This window comes from Castanea sativa, chromosome 7 (genome assembly GCF_040712315.1).
Source record: "Castanea sativa cultivar Marrone di Chiusa Pesio chromosome 7, ASM4071231v1".
NCBI classification, from domain to species: domain Eukaryota; kingdom Viridiplantae; phylum Streptophyta; class Magnoliopsida; order Fagales; family Fagaceae; genus Castanea; species Castanea sativa.
Genome location: NC_134019.1, coordinates 36,644,593 through 36,665,525, shown reverse-complemented (window position 1 = coordinate 36,665,525; position 20,933 = coordinate 36,644,593). Strand labels below are relative to the sequence as shown.

Genomic DNA, 20,933 nt, shown 5'->3' with positions numbered 1-20,933 from the left:
AGAGTGAAAATAAGAACACTATTTCCATTAGAATAGGCGTTATGTAACTGAATATGGGTATAATCTCTCTTTCCTTCTTTTTTTTTTTTAATCCCTTGGTCCTTTCCACTTTTTTTTTTTCCTGAACCAAAATAAGAATATGATTTGAATGAAGCATCCTCAACAATTACAATTTACATTCCACAAGAGGACCAGAAAGCAAAAAACAAAAAAAAATCAATTACAGCTAAAAATTGTAGCTTGTATATACCACGATGAACAAGCTGTCAAACAAATAAGAACCATATCCGTCTGTGGCACCCTCCAAACCTCCTCTGAAAATTCTCTGTAATTAGACCCAATCCACAAATTGAATTCACCATCCCAAAGACGATAACTTTCATGAAAATCTCAGTATCAGTCTCCCTTCAGGGGGGAATTAGCTCCAAAACAAGAAGGGCAGGCACTGCATGGTACCAGAGAAACAGGCACTCAAATGGGAAGCCTGCTGTATTATTGACAAAGAATCAAGAAGTCTCAAACTCTGTGCTGTCCTAGTCCTGATTTGGTCTCACTATATCTTGAACATCAGATGGTTCCGGGACTATCTCCCTGGAATGCCGTCTGCGTGAGGATGAATGCTCCCCATTGTGGCCACTTCCTTGTGAACCTGTGGTTGCGGACTGTTTTAAACTGCTGCCTCCTTCAGCTTTATATGTGGAGGCTGCTGGAATACCAGAAGCATCAGATGTGCTATGACGCCAGCTACCAAACACACCAGCATTCCAAGACCCTCTAGAAGAAGTGGTTCTAAGCCTTGCAGAGCCAGAATTTTCTTCCCTGACTACCTTTAAAGGATTTTCCAAAGCCCTGAGTATGTATCTCATGAGGGGTCGCTTTGAAGGCTTTGGATTGAGGCAAGACAAGGCAACAATTGCCATGGCCCAAACTTCCTCCAATAGATCCTCATCTATTATTAGAGATGGATCCACAATTTTTGTCACCAGTTCCTTGTCATACATACTGATGTAAGGTAGCGTATTTTCAAACCATTCCTTAACTTGGGAGTCACTCGAGGCACTGATACCAATTTTACCAGTCACTAGCTCGAGTAACACTTTGCCAAAGCAGTACACATCATAGGAACACACTGATGTCAGTGAACCTGGCCATTCATGAAGATGTAGTTTCAGTAATGAAATACAGATTCAGAGATCACTATAAATTATATATTACAAAGCCCTCCAGCACATGTAAGTGATTTTAATCTTTTAACCGTTTCCATTTTATTTTTCTTTTCTTTTTTTCCCTCAGGCAAACTATAACATTCTTTAAAAACAAACTTTTAAAGAATCCATAAACTAACTAACTAACTAAGACATTATCTGGTGCTGCTAGAAAATATAAAAAAATTTTACTCAATCTTGAATCAATTAGGATTCACAATCACTAAATTCAATTCAAAAGATCTGACAGCCTCAACCAGAGACAGACAATCATAGACCGCCAGCCTCTCAACATATTAACCACCAACCACCACTTCATCATGATACAGGTTTGCCCTCTTTAATGAACATAAGCCCACTGAAAAAACTCATCAGTAAAGGCCATCCAAGTTCTTTACTCTAATGCTATGTCACAGCATGACTATAGATGAACTTAAAGGGGTTTTGAATAACCACAAGCAAGAGACTGACACTAATCTTTTGAGTCAAGGAACAGGATTTATGCTATCAAGTATAAACTTGAAAGGTTGTTAAACAGCCATATGCAGGAGGAAAGGCTATACAAAGTTAAAGATACGATGGGCATTAAGAGAAGCAAATGGCTATTTCCACCAATATAGATCAATAAACAAGAAAGAAACATATATGAAACAAAACTGATTTGGAAAATGAATACAAAATTTTACAATTAAATATGAACTTACCAGAAGTGCCTTGTTCTGATGACCTGCACAAAATAAAGAAAAATATTATGACAATGTCATACAGGCATCATAAATAGATAAGATCTTCATAAAAAGTTGAAGACGAGAGAGGATAAAACTAAATAAAAACCCCACAGCTACAATAAGTACTACATAATTTATTTGGAAATTATTATTACAATCAGAAGTACAAATATCACAACAATGTCTAGGCTTGCTCCAGGTTTAGCTTACACCAATTAGTTAGACAATGTATAATATTTATGCCTTCACTTATGTTGCTATAGCAAAATGACATATTCCATTTCAAACATCAACTTTTGACCCAGTGAATAGGTGAAGAAAGAAATCTCATTATGTGTGACCAAATATCATAAATGCATTATAAAGGCAGAAGACAATCTTGAAAGAAAGATATGGATTTGGTATAAATTATCAACATATAGAACTATCAAAAGAATACTTACTGTGGCAACCGCAGCAACCTAGTAAATCTGCTTTGATGAGTATCCCCTTCTTGAGCACAGACCTCACTCAAGCTCCCTAGCCTCACTTCAAATTTATCATCAAGAAGTATACTGCTTGCTTGAACATCCCTTCAACAATGAGAAGAAAGCCATGTCACCATATGCACTCACAGGCACAAATTATCCTACCGTAGAACTAGTGATAAATTTATCTAATGCAAAGTCAAGACATCTAAATGAAGGAAAGAGAGATGCAATTATTCAATGAACTTCTTCACAATCTTTCTCTATCTCTCGAAGTAGTAAGAACATTAACTCTTTCTTTACTGGTTGATGAAAGGATAGATTTGCAGTAAAACCACACATGAAAAAAATTCATCTAATTGGAAAATATGTATGCTTAAACAATCAAACAAGTATTGTGTTACATTTCCAAATTTTGCTCTATATGAAGTAACTTTCTCAAGGTTCCAACCTCTTTGGCTCAACAATGCATATCTCAAAGAGGAATTATCAAGTACTTCTGTTTTTCTTAACAATTTCAGTTACAGCCAAACATCATACTTTTTTTTATAAGCAATAAGTAGTTTCTAGCCAAACATCATACTTAACTCATCAGTTGTCTAATTAACCAAGCATTCAACTTGGTACGGCAAGATTGCAAGATAACAAGAGGCTGAGTTTGAAAGCTTAGGTGTCTAGCAGAAAAGATATACAGGTACAATGAACAGCTTTATACTTTCCCATCTTATTTGTGTTTGTGTTCAATTCCATATTATAGCTCTCAAAATTGTTTCATAAACTGCCTAAGCAGTAAAGTTGATACTTGCAATATCTAACTTCCTGTCTCAAGAATATTATAGTTACCTCTTACAAGCTCCAAAAGAGTTATGTTATACAAATTTTGATAAATAACTCATTATGTAATTAGAAAAATAACTAGTAAAACCCACTTATTTCTGTTTAATATATCAATCCATTATATATGTTTCTATTTCGCAGCCACTCTTGTTTTGACCAAGTTTTAACTTCCACTGACACCCATAACAGCATCTTGAGCCATATAATAAGCTATCTTTGTGCAGCAACTATATGACGGTTTAACTCTGTTCAATGTTTCAACAGTATATACTAACTCTAGTGCAAACTACTTGTCAACTATTACAACTAATTTCTCAAGAAGTCATAGGCAAGCCATAATACCACCACTTATTTTCTCATGTTAGGTATACATTCATTAATAACATGCCACTTGATTCAGTGCATTAGCAATATTAAAGTATTAGTTACACAATCAAAGGGTGGGAGTGGTCTTAGATTGTGAAGATCCAACACTTCACCAGAAACACTGACTCAAATCAATGACAGAAATTTAAAAGAAATTGACCATATCGAGAAACATAAACGACTAACAGAAGGGAAACATTACAAAAACCAAGTCTAGAAATACCTGTGCACAAGTGGAGGAGTGCATTCATGATGCAGATAACATAGACCCTCCGCAGCTCCAGTTGCAATTTTCAGTCTTGTTATCCAATCCAATGACTGCAAACTATCTTCCTCTGAATCTGTTTTCCGATACAAGGAATTTGACAAGTCTCCATTTGGCATATATTTGTAAACCAGGAACTTCTCGTGCTCATTCTCTAGGCAGTATCCCAAAAAGGGGACCAACCTTGAATTTGAAGCCTTACTAAAGAAATCCAATTCCGAAAGGTATGTTTCCCTTTTAGTTGTTGTGCGCAAATCAATCCTTTTGATAACCACAGGGACCCCATTCTCCAACAAACCACGGAAAAGATCCCCTGAGTGGCCATATTTGATGAGGTTTGCATCGCTAAACTCACCTGTGGCTTGAAGCAGTTGCTGATATGTAAATGCATCTCCTAGACTGGAAAAGTTAATCACTACTCCAGGAGTTGGTGCACCACCCTCTGCGGTAACTGACCCCACGTCAACCCCCTTTTGATTAGTAGCACCCCTCTTGCGGGTGCATACTAGCAACACTACCAACCCCGCCACCAAAAGCAACAAACCAAGTCCCCCAAAAACTGCAGCTAATATAATTGTCTTTCTATTGCTCTTCCCAGAACTTCCTGCTGCAGGAGGAGGTTGTGTGGAATTTGGAAGTCCAAAATTATCAAAAGTCAGACCCTTCTCTGCATAGAATGATGAGCATTCAGCTGAAGTCCTTTGACTCGGCACGTTTTGGAGGCAATTTCTGTCGAGAGACGCATTACTACGCGCATAGTCCGGAACAGCACCTTCAAAGTAATTTCCAGAAAGATCAATGACACTGAATCTTCTCAGTATAGCCGTGAGATTTCCATAGAGCATATTTTGAGAAATGTTGAGTACTACGCCAGTGGCATTGACATTCGAGCTAGAATTGGGCAGCATACCAGTGAAATTATTGCCAGAGACATCAAGTAAACGCAAATTAGACATTGACCACAACACATCAGGGAGAATACCAGTAAAACCACTATGTCTCAGAACTATGGACTCCAACTGCGTCAGAGTAGCAAACAAGCTATCCGACAACAACCCACCAAGCAAATTGTTCCCAATTATAATGTTCTTTAAACTCCTCAAACCACTCAAATCTTCAGGCACTGATCCAGTCAAATTATTGAAACTGAGATCCAAGTCAACCAAGCTAGTAAGGTCCCCTAACTGACGAGGTATCGAAGATGATAAACCATTGCTGGAAAGATTCAAATACTGAAGCTTCACTAAGGTCCCAATGTCAGAGGGAATCGACCCGGATAAGTTATTCACAGACAAATCAAGAACTGAAAGATTTCTGAGTGAGGCAAATGAACTGGGAATCGATGAAGTAAACGAATTCCTTGAAAGATCAAGAACTGAAAGGCCTAGCAATTGTCCTAAACTAACAGGAATTTGGCCAGTGAGGTTATTATGAGACAAGTACAGAGTGGTTAAATTGGTCAAATTTCCAAGACTTGAAGGGATAGCACCATTGACAGAACAAGAACTAAGATCAAGCACTTGGAGAGCAGCCATTTGAAACCCGAACCAGTCGGGAATCGGGCCCGGAAGCAAGAAATTGGAAGCATTGAACCACGACAAAAGGGTCAAATTGGCTAAGGCATTGACTGAGAATTGAGGGTTTTGCCTGCCAATTCGGGTTCTTTGAAACCCAGAAATGTTTAGCCCAATGACCCTACCATTCTGGCATGTCACACCATTCCATATCAAGCAAGGATTGACCTTTCTAGGCCAGTCCTTGCTTCTCAACCCTAAGGACGATCTGAGTTCAAGTAGAGCAACTCTCTCAGCTCTTGAACTCAGTGTCTGTGACTGTTCTACTGTAGACTCCAACACCAACAAAAACAACAACAATAACAACCAAAAAGATACTATGTTTCGCTGATCCACCATGGCTTATGAACACTGACCCAGCAAAGATCCAAGCATGCCCATATTTTCTCTTTCTTTCACATATGTATGTATAACCAGTTGTGTATGTATCTTTGACTATTACAAGAACCAAAATCACAGAAACCCAATACACCACAATGCATTTTTTATCTCTCTCTCTCTCTCAAAAAGAGAGCAAAAAAATGTAAAGAGAGAAAAAGAACAAAACAAAACTCTTACCTCAAAGTTTGGTTCTTGAAAAAAAAAGAATAACAAACAAAACTGTTTGTGAATGGTGACAAATCTGTATCACTTTCTTCTTCTTTTTTCTTTTCCTTTCCTTTGCTTTCTTGTTTCTCTGTCTCTCTCTCTCTGTCTCTGTCTCTGTCTCTTTCTTTCTTTCTCTCTCCACCTACTTCTCTATGAATCCTTCAGTTTCTTTCTGTTGACAAAAAGAGAGAGGGAGAGAGCCTGGGAGTTTAGAAAATATTAAATTTAAAAAAAAAAAAAAAATTTGGGCAAGTTAACATTTTTACTATTTTTGTTAAACTAAATAAGAATCATAATAATTTTAGAGAGAGAAACTGAAAATAAAAAAATAAAAAATCTTTTAAAGCCTGAACTGTCACACTCTTATTTTGCTGCTGTAGTAAAAAGTTTTTTTTTTTTCTTTTTTAATTAAAAGGGCGGCTTATTATTGTTAATATTTTTTTAATGACTTTATAAAAGGTAGATTATGATTGTAATATGAGCTTGCAAAAGGCTTTTAAAAAAATGGCACGAGCCAAGGCTGGACCAATGGCTCGGTGGTTGGTCCTAGTCTAAGTGTCTGACACTGAACCAGCAAAGGGTTTGACCTCCAATAATCCAGCTTAGTCCAGCTAAGCTCAAATCCTAAACTAATGCAAAGAACCAATCAGTTTATTATATATATAGTATTGTATCTAACTCTCTCTATATATAGAATCATATATATATATATATATATATACACATACAAATCATAGATACAAGAATCATATAATTATTATATATGTGAATTGTGAAGTGTCTAAGAATTAAAAGTGATTTAATTTAAAGAGATGGTCTAGGACAATAAATTATTTCATAATTTTTTTGGCACAATTTTAATTTGACCAAAAAGAAAATTATTGAATACTTTGAGAGTACCATAAATGCATGCTCTTCTCTTTCACATAACTGTGAGTCTCACTAATTAAATTTATGATAGAACTCACAATTTATATAAGAGGGAGGAATATACATTTATAATACTTCCAAAGTTTGTAAACAATTTTGTGGTTTAGACTTTTTCTTAAGTTAATTATAAGGTGGTTGTAATTTGTGGTGTTTTGTTTTTTTCTTCATTTTGGGTTTATGGAGGAAGTGAGGGAGTTAGGAATGAATTTATGTCTCTTCCAAAGTTTGTAAACAATTTTGTGGTTTAGACTTTTTCTTAAGTTAATTATAAGGTGGTTGTATTTTGTGGTGTTTTGTTTTTTTCTTCATTTTGGGTTTATGGAGCAAGTGAAGGGAGTTAGGAATGAATTTATGTCTCTCAACAGTTTAAGAAGGTTACTTTAAGAGACCCTTTTAGGGTTTTAGATTTCTAGGCTGAATAGTAATGGAAATCTGTGTCCATTTTTAACAAGTGATTTTTTTTCCTGATTATGATCCGAATGCTATGAAAGGGATTTTACGATTTCTGAAACTCTTGGGAGTTGAGAGAGTGTGTAAATGTTAGCTACTCGCTATACCTTTATTCACACTTGATTTTTTTTTTCTTTTAAAGTATAAAACTAAAAAATTATGATTTTGTTTGATGTTTAGTCTTAATTTGGATAAAGTTGTTTACAAATCACCTCTATTAGTGTAAGAAATTTGTACATTAGTTATGATCCTTTGTGTTTTTGGTTTTTGTTTCCCTTTTTTTAGATAATACAAATTTCATCAAGAATAAAAAAGAAAGAGGAAGACTTATTATCATAAACATAAGACCTATTCGCATAAACAGATTTAGTAAGTAAATGAGCAACTCTATCTACGTCTCTCTTTTTCTTTAACTCAACTAAAATGGACATATATCAAAATAATGGCTAAGCTCTATAACATTGTTTAATTTTGTTCAAATCAGTTGAATAACAAGTCTATTAATTAGTATTACTAAATATAATGTCAATGATAGATCCACAAGAAAACAACAATATTGTTTCAATATTGACGTCAATATTTGCAAGAAAAAAAATTATAAAAACTTTTGCATCAAGTGTTACACTTTTCACGTTAGTATAATAATATGGATAAAATAAAATTCCTAATAAATTCGATTTAACTTGACGTAAAAATTAGAAACAAATTATTTAGAATTTTATTTTTTAGACCAATAAGAAAAAGTGAACATCAATATAAAAAAAATATATAAAAAAAACTAACTCAAATCTTATTTTACCATCTTTGCAAGGGTATTAAAGTGGTAGACTCATTATTCTGAGGCACAATATAAATTCGGAATTCTCCGGTACAATCCATTGCATTCTTCGTCCATAAGGTTTATAAGAAGTCTTATGAACAAATAGTGAAATAATTTGGCTAGATTAGGACACTACTTCCTTTTTTTTATATCAAATGACAGGGTAATTTTTGTATTTTTTTTTTCTACAATGTTCATTTCATGATATTTACTATTGTGTTTTTCAAATTACAGGATATAAATGTATCAATACTATATATAAGAGATTTATCTCTCTCAACTGAACTTTTATGTGATTTAAAAATACTCTTATTAATAAATGGTAATTTCATTTAGAAACAAGGTCATAAATGTCAAATAATAAATTTTATTTTAAATTCAAAAAAAAAATCCTAAAATTCATATTTTTTACCCTCCACCCTCAAAAAAGAAATTACAAATTACAGGTACTGTTTTAGGCGAGTAAGTATATATGCGTGAAGGGATGAAGCAAAATAACAGTGTTGAAGAAGGCCTCTGAGTGTGGGACAAAGCCAAATGTTTGTCAAGGTTAGTAGTTGTAGAGCAAGTCATTGACCCATGGGTTTGCCTGGAGAATATTTGACCACGGTAAAAGGTGAGTTTTTTTTTTTAAGAGAATATCATAAAATGCCAAGGGGTTTGTTAAGATATTATTATTTACAAGTAGACTCACAAGCTTAATAATGGGTTACATGACCACTGTTTGCAGATCTGAACTTATGAATATATAACATTTATGGCCAACTGTATGCTAAAGTAAATTTTATTTTATGAGTAAGGGCGTTATCATTGAATGTAAAAGTCTGAGCTGACTTTGTAATATCTCAATTAATAGTAATATCTTCAGCAATAATAATAATAATAATAATAATAATATCTCTTTAATTGAAGATAACTATTCTCCACAATACATTAATTTTTTAGATATTTTTTCCCCATCTAGATTCAGTGCAAAAGCCCATTAAAAAAGTTTTTTTTTTTTTTTAACAAGTTGATAGTACAATGGGGTAAAAGAGATTTGAGTTCTGTATTTTCTAATGTTGAATATACATAAAATACTAGTTAAACTATAACGTTCTTGAATTTTACAACAAAGTATTACCACACATGAGGTCCACCATAGCAACAACCCGAAACCCAACCCGACATTGTTGTGCTCAGCATTTTTGGTCAGTCGTCTCATCGAAACCCATAAAATACCTTGTAATCCGAAGCCCAAACCAACAACAAACCCAACCAATGATCACCGATCTAACCAACCAACCAACTACTCCTACAATCTGAAACCCACATAAACAGATCAGACCACCAGTTACCACCACTGTCACCAATCAATCCATCAAGCCACTACAACCCACACCAACGTCAAACCCATCCAACGATCCACCCCCACTAACCACCGGGCCAACCACCACTTCACAACCATTGATCCGAGGGAGAGCTTTAGAGATTTTTCCAAATCCATGATCTGAGAGAGAGACTTTAGAGCTTTAAAGCTTTAGAAAGATGAAAGAGAGAGGGAGATTTTGGTCTGAGAAAGAGATCTTTAGAGATTTTCGTTTGAGTAAGCAAACCCAGATCTACGATCTTTCTCTCTCTCTTCACCCCACCTCCAACCTAATTGGCTCCCTCCAACGCAAACTGAGGTCCATCCGTTGATGACAACTCGATCCGTCCGCCACTACTCGTTCCTCTCCTCATCGTGCAATGACTCCACCACCACCACTAGTAAGAGAGGAAAAGAAAGAGAGTGAGTTAGAGAGAGAGAGATCTGAACTTGCTTTTGAAGAGAGAGAGAGAGCGCTTGAGAGAGTTATTGTGTTCTTTGAGTTTGTGATATTGTGTTAATGTTTAAATTTGAGTTTGTGTTTTTTGTGTTTGGTTCTGGGTTTGTGCTTTATGTTCTTGTGTTGATGTTTAAATCTGTGATTGTGTTTTTGGGTGTTCTTGTTCAAAGTGAATTAGATCTGAATTGATGTATTTTATTATTTTTAATTTTGTTTTTTCTTTTTTAATTTCGTTAAAATTGATTAATAAATTTTTTTATATTTAGAAGTTGACATGGCATTTTTTAAATTCTAATTAAAATTTTTTGTTATTTTTTAATTGGCCACGTCAGCATTAGTTTGCCACCTAAGCAATTTTCGTTGGTGGGCTAATGGAAAGGACCAAAATGGAACGCGTTAATTGATTTAGGGACTAAAAGTGGTAAAATTAAAATATAGGGACTAAAATGGAAAAAAGCCAAAATATAGGGACTAAAAGTGCATTAACGCCTAAAAATAAACAAGAAGATGAACCCAGATCACAGAAACAAAAGAACATGAACCCAGATTATAAGAACACGAGAACACGAACCCAGGTCATAAGAACATGAACCCAGATAATAAGAACAATACTCAAAGAATTTCTATTCCAAAATTTGTATACATTCTTCCACCAAAAATCAATTGTAAATTAAATAAAAAATGGGTGTTGTGTTCTTCCACAAAAATCAAAACCTAAACCATCAAACCTAATGACCACCACTACAATCCGCCACCCTAACCCATATCCACCAGCACCAAACCCGAATGACCTCCAACACCACCACTACTAGATCCATCACCACCAAATCCAACAATCAAATTTCAACCACAACTTAAACATATTTTGAACCATTGAACAACCCAAACCCCCCACACCATCACAGATCAAAGAAAGAGGCACCAAGTGGGTGAGTCCAAGAAAAGAATGGATAGAGGGAGAGATCAAGGAGGCTACCTTAATGGTGGTTGGTGGCGGTGAATGGTGAGGAAGGAAACCACAACCACCACCACTGATCTGAGTTTCACAACACACACAAGGGGAAGATGCCGTGTTGCCCATCGTTTTCTCCGATCCATGCTACCCACCAAGCACCGAAGCCTCCATGATCAAAACCCAGAAGAGGGATAAGCAGATCTGCTCGCCATTGGTTTGATAATTTTTGGATTTGATTATTTTGTTTGGGTTTGAGAAAATTGAGGGTTTTGGTTTGTTTTTCCTGTGGGCATCTGACCCGATCTTCATTGACGATTCATTTTCTCTCTCACAATTCAACCAATTTGGATTTTTTGTGTTTGTTTCTCAAGAAAATTTATGGGTTTGAAGGTTAAAGTTTGCTTTTTTGGAGATTGGTTTGGTTGTTAGGTTTATGGGTCTTCTAGGTTTGGTTGTTTTGCTGGAGATTCGGATTTGGTTCTAAGAGATTGATTTATTTTTATTCAAATCTGATGTATTTTTATGTTTTAAATTTTGTTTTTATGTTTTTTAAATTTTGTTAAAATTAATATATATTTTTTTAAAATGAGATGCTGACATATATGCTGACATGATATTTATTATTATTATTATTTTGCCATGTCAGCGTTTAGCACGCCACCTTAACTAACGGAAAGGACGAAAATAACACGCATTAATTGGTTTAGGGACTAAAAGTGGTAAAATTAAAATATATGAACTAAAAAAAAAAAAAGCCAAAATATAGGAATTAAAAGTGTATTTACGCCAAAAAAACATTTCTAACAACAATTGCAATTATTAATTTATTATTGGGTCCTGTATTGCAGTGCATTTTACTTTTCTCTTATTCTCTATACACAATTTTGAAAGTGCAAGAAATGCTCAATTGTGCTTAATTTTGACCTGTAGAAAAGGCTTCTATGCAGACAAGAAAAAACAGCGTAAAAGAACCAGAAACATAGCCACATAGGCCACCAACTATTACCAATCAACAGTGGTTTTACACACTGACACTAAAATTCAAAGTTGTCTACATTGCTCACCTACGGCATTCAAAGTATTTCAAACTTATGAACATGAATTTCATACGTGCAAGTTTTTTGCTCCATAAAAAATGCCATTCTTGCATTTTATATACATTAAATATATCTAATAATTTAACGGTCAAAAGTTCTTTAGTTGAATGGGTTTATCCAAAAAGATAGCCTAAATTCGAATCCTCCTCGACCACTTTTTGTATGCTAAAATATATATATATATATATATATATATATGATAATTTAACCAACTTTTTCTTTCGGAGATAAAAAGTTGTTGATTATGATTTATATTACTCTCCAAAAAAAATATTATGAACCTCTTGATTGACAAAATTTTCCTTTTAAGTCAGTTTATAGAGAAAATTTCTTCAACTTATTACATAGTGATTAATAAAACCATTTGCATGAATTATTTCACGGATAAAGTTTAGCTCTAAACATTTGAGTAATATTAGAGATACAAATTTTTTATAAAAATTTTATAAACTGTTAATGTGATGAGTGGTTATTGGTTAGGATGCACGGACACAGGTATAGATACAGGTACGATACGATGACACGAGTAATTTTTGAAAAATTATAATATAATACGACAGGACACCATTACGACACGGATACGACACCCCAAATGAAGTGCCTATGCATATAGATTATTGGTAAATGAAAAAGTAATGCTAATGGTGGGCTAAAATGAAAACCAATAAGAAGCTGACAACATCAACAATCTGTAAAAATATTGCCAAATAATTTATGACTGTAGCATTACTCCTAAACATTTTAGAACTATATTTTTCAACTTATTACGTAACTATCTATTATATTATTCATATATATTCTATAAACAATTCACATGACTTATAAAAAAAAGTCATACAACTAGTAAAACTACTTTTTTGTTTTTGTTGAGAAAACAACTAAAAACTACACATAAATGATCTTTTTTAGTTGTTATATAATTTGTTAGAGTAAGATAGCTCAAAACATATTTAGAATCAATTTTTTTCCTTATTTCAATAAGTTATATTACTAAAGTGAATGATTTTATTAATTAATAACCACGGTTGTGGATTTAATGAATTTTCCTTAATTTTTTTTTTTCAGAACTAATAGAATGCTTGACAGTAGAATTAGTATTCCCCATCTCCTCACCCAAAACAACAACCACAACAACAACAAAAATAATAAAAGAAAAACAAAAATAAAAGCCAAAAAAAGAGAGGCTATCATGCATTTATACTACCACCTGTCACTTATTTGAAAATTTTCACTATCAAAAATTCAAAATACTGACAGTGAAGATCCTCAATATCAGTGAGGTTTCTCTTCAATCAATTTTAAGAGTAACATGCAAGCATGGTTCACTTACCAAAAAAATGAAGCATGGTTGTCTGTCAAATTTTGCTTACAATTACATACAGACAAAAACGGACTTAATAGCAAAAATAAAAAGACTCATCTATGTATTTCTTTTTTTCTAGATAAGGAGAAGGAGCTTTTATATATTACCACGCATGAGTCATGGTCATGGACCAATAAGTTTTTCTTTAATATGCCATTACCAGTCTATGAGTATGATGCATTAAGTTAATAAAATGTTTCTCTAAAAAGAAAAAAAAAAGTTAATAAAATTACTTAATTATCTTCTTTGTTACAAATAATTTAAGAAGTATGGACTTTTTGTCCCTCCCAAAATTTCCAACATACATACATGTCTTCAATGTGTTGAAAAGAAAATATAAAATTTACTTCGATAATTCCTTTAATTTTAGGTATGTTTTTAAAAGATTTTTATATTTATTATTTATCTTAAAACTTATAATAAACATAAAATGCATTATATAAATAAATGAAATATGCATAAGGTAAGATATATATCTTGGATGATAAAAATACAAATTTTGCAACATGAGACTTACAAAAAGATGTGTTCTAATTACAAAAAAGTAATTCAAATATTCATTTGTTAGGGTATTGAAGTCCACTAATCATATTCATTGTTGCATCATATTATATATATTTTGTAGTAACATTTTCAATAACTTTAACATTTCTCATATCTTAATTTATGTATCTTATCCTAATTAAAGTTCATATCCGTGTTCATGCTTCTTACCACATAATTACAACTACTAGCGACGAAGTATCTTGCATCAAGAAATGCATCTTTCTTAACAAATTAATATCAATAAATTTAGAGACACAAAAAAATCCGTAAAAGCTTGGCAACTCAATTATTGTGAAAAATTTTGTAAAAATTATTAAGTCTATACCATCACTCAATTAATATATAAAGCTATAGGTCAAACACAAGAAAACATAAACTTCTCTTGATTAATGTGGTCCTGGTTCACCTGTTTTTTAAGAAAGTATATCAAAATTCGAAATGGTTAGCACAGGTAGAAACTTGAAGTTGAGAATTGAAATATTTTATATAACCGCATCCATGATTGTTGCGACCTTCAAATTAAGATGCAAGGTTTCAAGAATCTTATCGGAAATAAACTCAAATTGATTTATAATTCGAAATAATATGGATTAGTTCGGGTAATTAGGATTAGTCAAGAATATTCTTCACCCTACCATTTTCCCTGCCTCAATTCCATTGAAAATTGAAATACTTGATAAAAGTTTTGGCAAATTTAAAAACTCTTACAAATTTTGGAGAAATTGGATTTTTTTGTTTTCTTTTTTAGATATGATAAGATTTGTACTTATGATATCGGCTTAATAGTAATAATTTTTTTTTATCATTATCTCAATAGACTTTTTTATTTTTTGAAAGGATTATCTCAATAGACTAAAGACACCAATAGCTTTTTTTTTTTTTTTGGTTTTGTTTGTTGGTAGTTAGAAACTTAGAATTCGATCCAATTAAATAATCATTTAATTGATTACACTCTTATCAAACTGAAAGAACAAAAATATCATTAGCCACGATAATAATCCCATCAACCCTTTGTTGATACACGTTATACTACTAATTACCATCATCAAGCCTATGTTGATACACATTATATTACTAATTACATTCATTGACTAACTGCATACCAAAAATCCCATTTATATTCAGAATATATATATATATATATATATATATATATATATATATATATATATATATATATATATTAATTATGCTCTACTGAACAATTTCATTTTTATTTTCAGTTTAAGAGAGAGAGAATACTGGATAGTGGAGAGTCAAGTACAATTAGTGGTCAACACACCGTTGTCTGTCTGGATCAGTGGATCTCTCCCTTCATGTCCAAGGTCCCAACAAGACAACAACAATAGTAAATGACAGCAACCACACTCATAAAAGACACAGTCAACTGTACAAGAAAAGAAGTGAGCATTACTGTTGTCAACTTCTGTTTTTTTCTTTTTCTCTTTTTGCCCAAACAATTGAGAAAGTGATAATGTGATATATTAATGATTATAATCTTTGATTTAGCTTGCTAATGTAAGTAGGCAACTAAGCATATAATATTATACTTCCTTCAAGTCGATCTTAAAATAGAACTTTCAGTGTTTAGAAGAAAATAAGAAAAAAAAAAAAGAGTTAATTGTGAGTGTTAGCAGAATATCACCTCATAAAACATCTTTTAAATGTAATAAAATTTGAAAATTTCAAGAATTTGCTCAATAATTCTTAAGATTTCATAAGAAACCTCAAACTTGTATTTAGAGACTCTACACACCCAAGAGAGTAATTAAATCCATGTGACATTATACTTCATATTAACTTATTTTTTTATATTTTTTTTTATACAAGATAGAATTCTATCTCTGGTCTAATCTAAGTATATATGTGTGTGAAGCCCTCTCCTAGAAACTTGAACCTCGGTCCTTGCCTCCACACCCCACAAGCATTTATACTTGTGGAGTGACTACCACACCCTTGATGCGGTGATCTTCATATTAACTTGATATGTATAGAATGAAGAGACTACACACAAGGAAAATAATTAAATACTTGAATTCAAAGAGATCGAAATACTCTCTTTCCTATTTTTTCTAAAAATATAATGAAGTTTTGAAAGAACTACTACAAGCGAAAGCGATAAAAAAAATAGTTATTCTATTCTTTAATAAGTATTAGTTAATCAAGTAAAATTAAATATTAGTCAATCGCCATGCAAAAAATAAATAAATAAATAAATTCTAGTCCCTAAACATCACATCAACTACATACTAGTATTACATCAGATAATGTAAGCAAGCAACTAAGCATATAATATTATACTTTCTTCAAGTCGATCTTAAAATAGAACTTTTAGTGTTTAAAAGAAAATAAGAAGAAAAAAAAGAGTTAATTGTGAGTGTTAGCAGAATGTTACCTCATAAAACATCTTTTGCTCAATAATTCTTAAGATTTCATAAGAAACCTCAAACTTGTATTTAGAGACTCTACACACCCAAGAGAATAATTAAATCCATATGACATTATACTTCATATTAACTTGATATGTATAGAATGAAGAGACTACACACAAGAAAAATAATTAAATATTTGAATTCAAAGCGATCGAAATACTTTCATTCATATTTTTTTTATAAAATATACTGAAATTTTGAAAGAACTACTACAAGCGAAAGCGATAAAAAAAAAATAGTTATTCTATTCTTTAATAAGTATTAGCTAATCAAGTAAAATTAAATATTGGTCAATCACTATGCAAAAAATAAATAAATAAATTCTAGTCCCTAAACATCACATCAACTACATACTAGTATTACATCAGATAATTTACCCTGCATGTCTTTAAAATTTTAACTTATTGTGATTTGTGAACATTATTCTATATTCTCATAATAATAATAATAATAATAATAATAATAATAATAATAATTTATTTATTTATTTATTATTCTGTAATTAGAAATATAAAAAGTGTGTCAACTATTAAGAAAAGTTAAGTATCTTTTAATAGCTTTGAATGGTGATGTGAAATGTGGTTTTTAACGCATTGGCATTGCATTCTCACATGCAGATGTGGAGTGTGGACCGAGTCTAGGTTGTTTACTTTTGTCTTAATTATTGAGTCAGTCAACTACCACTTGCCTCAGCGTACGTGTTCCACTTGCCTCCTCTTTTTCTTTTCTACTTGTCGGCTGCCACGTCATCATCTAGATTGCACGCCCCACCTTCCAACTATTTTTTTCCTTTTGTTTCCTGCTTCTGGCAAAATTTTCCACTTCTGTAAATTGCTACAGGGTTCATTTGAAATTGCATAGGAATTTCGTTTTTCTTTTGGCTTTTTCTGGTGTTTCTTCTAGAAAGTCTAGGCCTGCAGATTTTATGTTGTAACTTTTGGTTTTTTTTTTTTAAACCTCAATAATATATTTTTTGGAATTATATAACTAAAATGCCTTGTTGATTTGGGAATTCACTTTTACCAAAATCGAGTTCAAAGTAAAACTCGATTTCACAAAAAATCTTGTTTTTGAGTTTTGGCAAAATTGAGTTCCAAAATAAATTATATAACTAGATAACTTTCGAATGAGACTTTTTAGTAACATAATTCACAAAAATCAAATTTCTAGCAAAATTACGATCATAATGTGGTTGGTTATAACTTATAAAAGATAAATAAAATATATATATATATATATATTTATGTGAAAGAAATTGTTATTCACTCTAACAAATTCTGACATATATATGGTAAGAGTATGATCATAAAATAATTGTTTTGTTTGGCAAAAATGTTGTAACTTGATTCGTTAGCACTTATTGGTATTTTTAACCTTGATATTCATGGTTCACATCTTCCTTTATTATTGTAATTAGTGTGCAACCTCGTGCATATGCACGAATATATTTAAAAACAATTACAATTATACACACTTCTAAGCACACATACACGCTTCTAAGCACGCGTATTGCGCATGCCCAAAAGCTCTTATTTTTCTTTTTTCTTTTTGTAAATGTTAATAATTTGTATATATTATAATTTAGAAATATATATATATTTTTTTTTCAAACCAATAAAAAGGATATATTTTAGAGATTAGCATTAGCTGTAATTTCTTTTTTGAATATATGTTTGAAAGTGGTGTAGTGATATAGATAAAAGTCTGGGTAGGAAAATTAAGATGAACGTGACGGAAAATAAGGCTAAATTTTAAGAGTTTTCTTAGTTTTTTTATTTTTTAAATTGGGGTGTTTTACTTTTATTGGATGAAAAATGAATAAAAAAGGTTAAATTTTAGGGAATAAAAAGATGAACGTGAAAGAAAAAAAAAATTCTAAATTTTAAGAGCCCACTTTTTGAATTCAAAATGAAATTTGTTATTATTTGATACTTGTAACTATATTTCTAAGAAAAATTACTCTTCATTAATGATGGTATTTTGAACCACATACAAATTCGGTCCAGAAAGGAGAATTCTCATATAGATAGTGTGTGTATATATATATGATTTAGAATTTAATTGGATCTAGACTATTCGGTTTTTACATCTAATAATTTACTTGCCACAAAAATTAAATAAAACATGTGATTCAAAATTGAACTTCAATTTAGAATCTAATTGAATTTAGACTATTTGATTTTTACACCTAATAATTAACTTGGCACATAAATTTAAAAATTAAATCAAAATTAGATTCCAGTTTATAATTTAATTAAATTTTCTCTCAATTTTTTCTATTAATATATATATATATATAACTGTTTCTTTTTTGTTTTTAGAGCAGAGATTAACCATTTTGTTGAAGAAGTCAAATGCAAATTCAGATATGCGCGTTTTAATGCTATTTAATGTTATAATTTATTATAGTACGTCTTTTCATCATGCTGTTCATCCAAAGAAAGACATATATTTAGCGTATTCAATCACTTGCCAAGGTTTTTCTTTCCTTTTTAAGGATTCCACAATTTTTATCTTTTTCTTTTTTCACGTTAGAGCCAGACGTGTTCGCATGCTTCAACCTTTTAACGTCACTTGAAAGGAAGTGTGAAAGTGCGTTATCCTTTCTCCTTGATAGGAATGACAACGAGTTGAATTTGGGTCAGATTTTTTATGCCTGAACTCAATTTGCAGGCTTAAATTCATTACTGAACCCGCCCCATTTAATAAACAAGATTTTTTTTTTCTAACTCTAAACCCGCCCTGTCGGGCCCCACCCAGTCATGTCCAACCCCAAATCATAACACAAACACAAACACAAACACAGATATCAAAAACACAAGTTTCAGATTTATGAATTTCCCTTTCAAAATCACAAACACAAACACAAATCCTAACACAAATACAAACACAGGTTTCATTAACACAAAAATTTCAGATTTTCTCTTTCAAAATTGATGGGACTGACGAAATTAACTACTGAGGAGATTAAGGCATCTGATGGGACTGACGAGATCAACTACAGACGAGACTAGGGCATCTGATGGGACTCACGAAATCAACTACTGAGGAGACTAAGGCATCTGATGGAACTGACGAGATCAACTACAGACGAGACTAAGCATCTGATGGGACTGACGAGATTAACTACCGACGAGACTAAAGGTATCTGATGGGACTGACGAGACCACTCTCTGAGACGAGCCTAAACAAGTATACACGTCACTGACGAGGATATCAGGATCATTCAATGCCACCAATAATACCCCGGACGGTTACGAACCACGGACGAACCGTTGAAGGCATATTAAAACCCCATTACTCAGCAAGAAGCGTTACTGAAAGAGGCATTAAAGCCACAATAACTGCCACAACGGCTAGAATCTGGAACAACATATATAAAGCCCACGCATTGCCAACAGAAGGTATGAACACAGTGACAAGATATCCCTAATCATTTTTATAGTCTATTATTATAAACTCCCTTGTACTAACTTTGGCATCGGAGACGTTGTGGCAGGCACCACACCGGTGACCATTCTGGAGAATTTCTTCTTCCGTCGCGACACAAGCAGACCTCTAGTCCCGTCTGGACGACCTCACTACGACTGACGAACTCGTGATTCATCAGTCTGGTCCCGTCTGGACGACCTCACTACAACTGACGAACTCGTGTTTCATAAAAAATCACAAACACAAATACAGATACTAACACAAACATAAACACATATTTCACAAACATAAACACAAATTTCACAAACACAAAATTTTCAGATTTTCCCTTCCAAAATCACAGTCACAAATACAAATCAAAACACAAACATAAACACATTTCACAAACACAAAAATTTTAGATTTTCCCTTTCACAAACACAAACACAAACACAAACACAAAAATTTCAAATTTATGATTTTCCTTTTCAAAATAAAAAACACAAACACAAACACAATTAAAGAAATAAAAAACACAAACAAAGAAAAAAACAATGAAAGACGAAATGAACCAAAAAAGAAAAAAATTAAAATAAAAGGCGTGAGGCTAAACAAACAGAGCTGACGCCGTGAGGTTGAATGAGGCCATTGGGCTGTGGGGTTGAGCAAAGTTGTGAGAGTCGTGAGACCTTGAGAGAGAGAGAGAGGGGTGGCTGAGTGAAGAGGAGCAATGAAATGAATTAGGTTAGGGTTGGTTTAGAAGTATATATATAAAAGGGTATTTAAGTAATTTTATATAACCGGGTCAGGTTTGGGCCGGGTTTTGATAAAACCCAGGCCTGACCCGAACCCCGTTTCGGGTTTTTTTTTTTAAACCCATATCCGACCTTATTTTTTATCGGGCCGGGTAAAATCAGACCCATTAGGGTCGAACCGGGCCGGGTACCCGTGGGTCGGGCTTAAATTGCCATCCCTACTCCTTGATTTAACAAATCGAGCAGGATAAAAAAAATAAACAAGGGGAATGATTCCCAATTCTTTGATTTTAATACATGATGTTATAAATAATTTTGTAATTATGAAATAAAAAT

At 32.6% G+C, this 20,933-nt stretch overlaps 1 protein-coding gene across 1 annotated transcript; it reads right to left on the bottom strand.

Moving 5' to 3' along the window:
- Positions 1 to 6: 6 nt before the first annotated feature.
- Positions 7 to 6,178, bottom strand: LOC142643708 (putative LRR receptor-like serine/threonine-protein kinase At2g16250). Its single transcript, XM_075818416.1, has 4 exons — positions 3,827 to 6,178; positions 2,377 to 2,505; positions 1,910 to 1,932; positions 7 to 1,144 (listed from the first exon to the last, which is right to left on the bottom strand). The coding sequence occupies exons 1-4, from the start codon at positions 5,779 to 5,781 to the stop codon at positions 534 to 536; spliced, it is 2,718 nt and encodes a 905-aa protein (XP_075674531.1). The 5' UTR covers positions 5,782 to 6,178; the 3' UTR covers positions 7 to 533.
- Between the last annotated feature and the right edge of the window lie 14,755 nt (positions 6,179 to 20,933).

What these genes read in the sequence shown, in the direction of transcription:
- LOC142643708 (XM_075818416.1), bottom strand. Translation starts at nt 5,781, where the DNA reads ATGGTGGATCAGCGAAACATAGTATCTTTTTGGTTGTTATTGTTGTTG. An exon ending in ACTCCTCCACTTGTGCACAG is followed by an intron (nt 2,506 to 3,826) that starts GTATTTCTAGAC and finishes TCATTGTTGAAG; the next exon opens with GGATGTTCAAGCAAGCAGTA. An exon ending in ATCAGAACAAGGCACTTCTG is followed by an intron (nt 1,145 to 1,909) that starts GTAAGTTCATAT and finishes ATGAATGGCCAG; the next exon opens with GTTCACTGACATCAGTGTGT.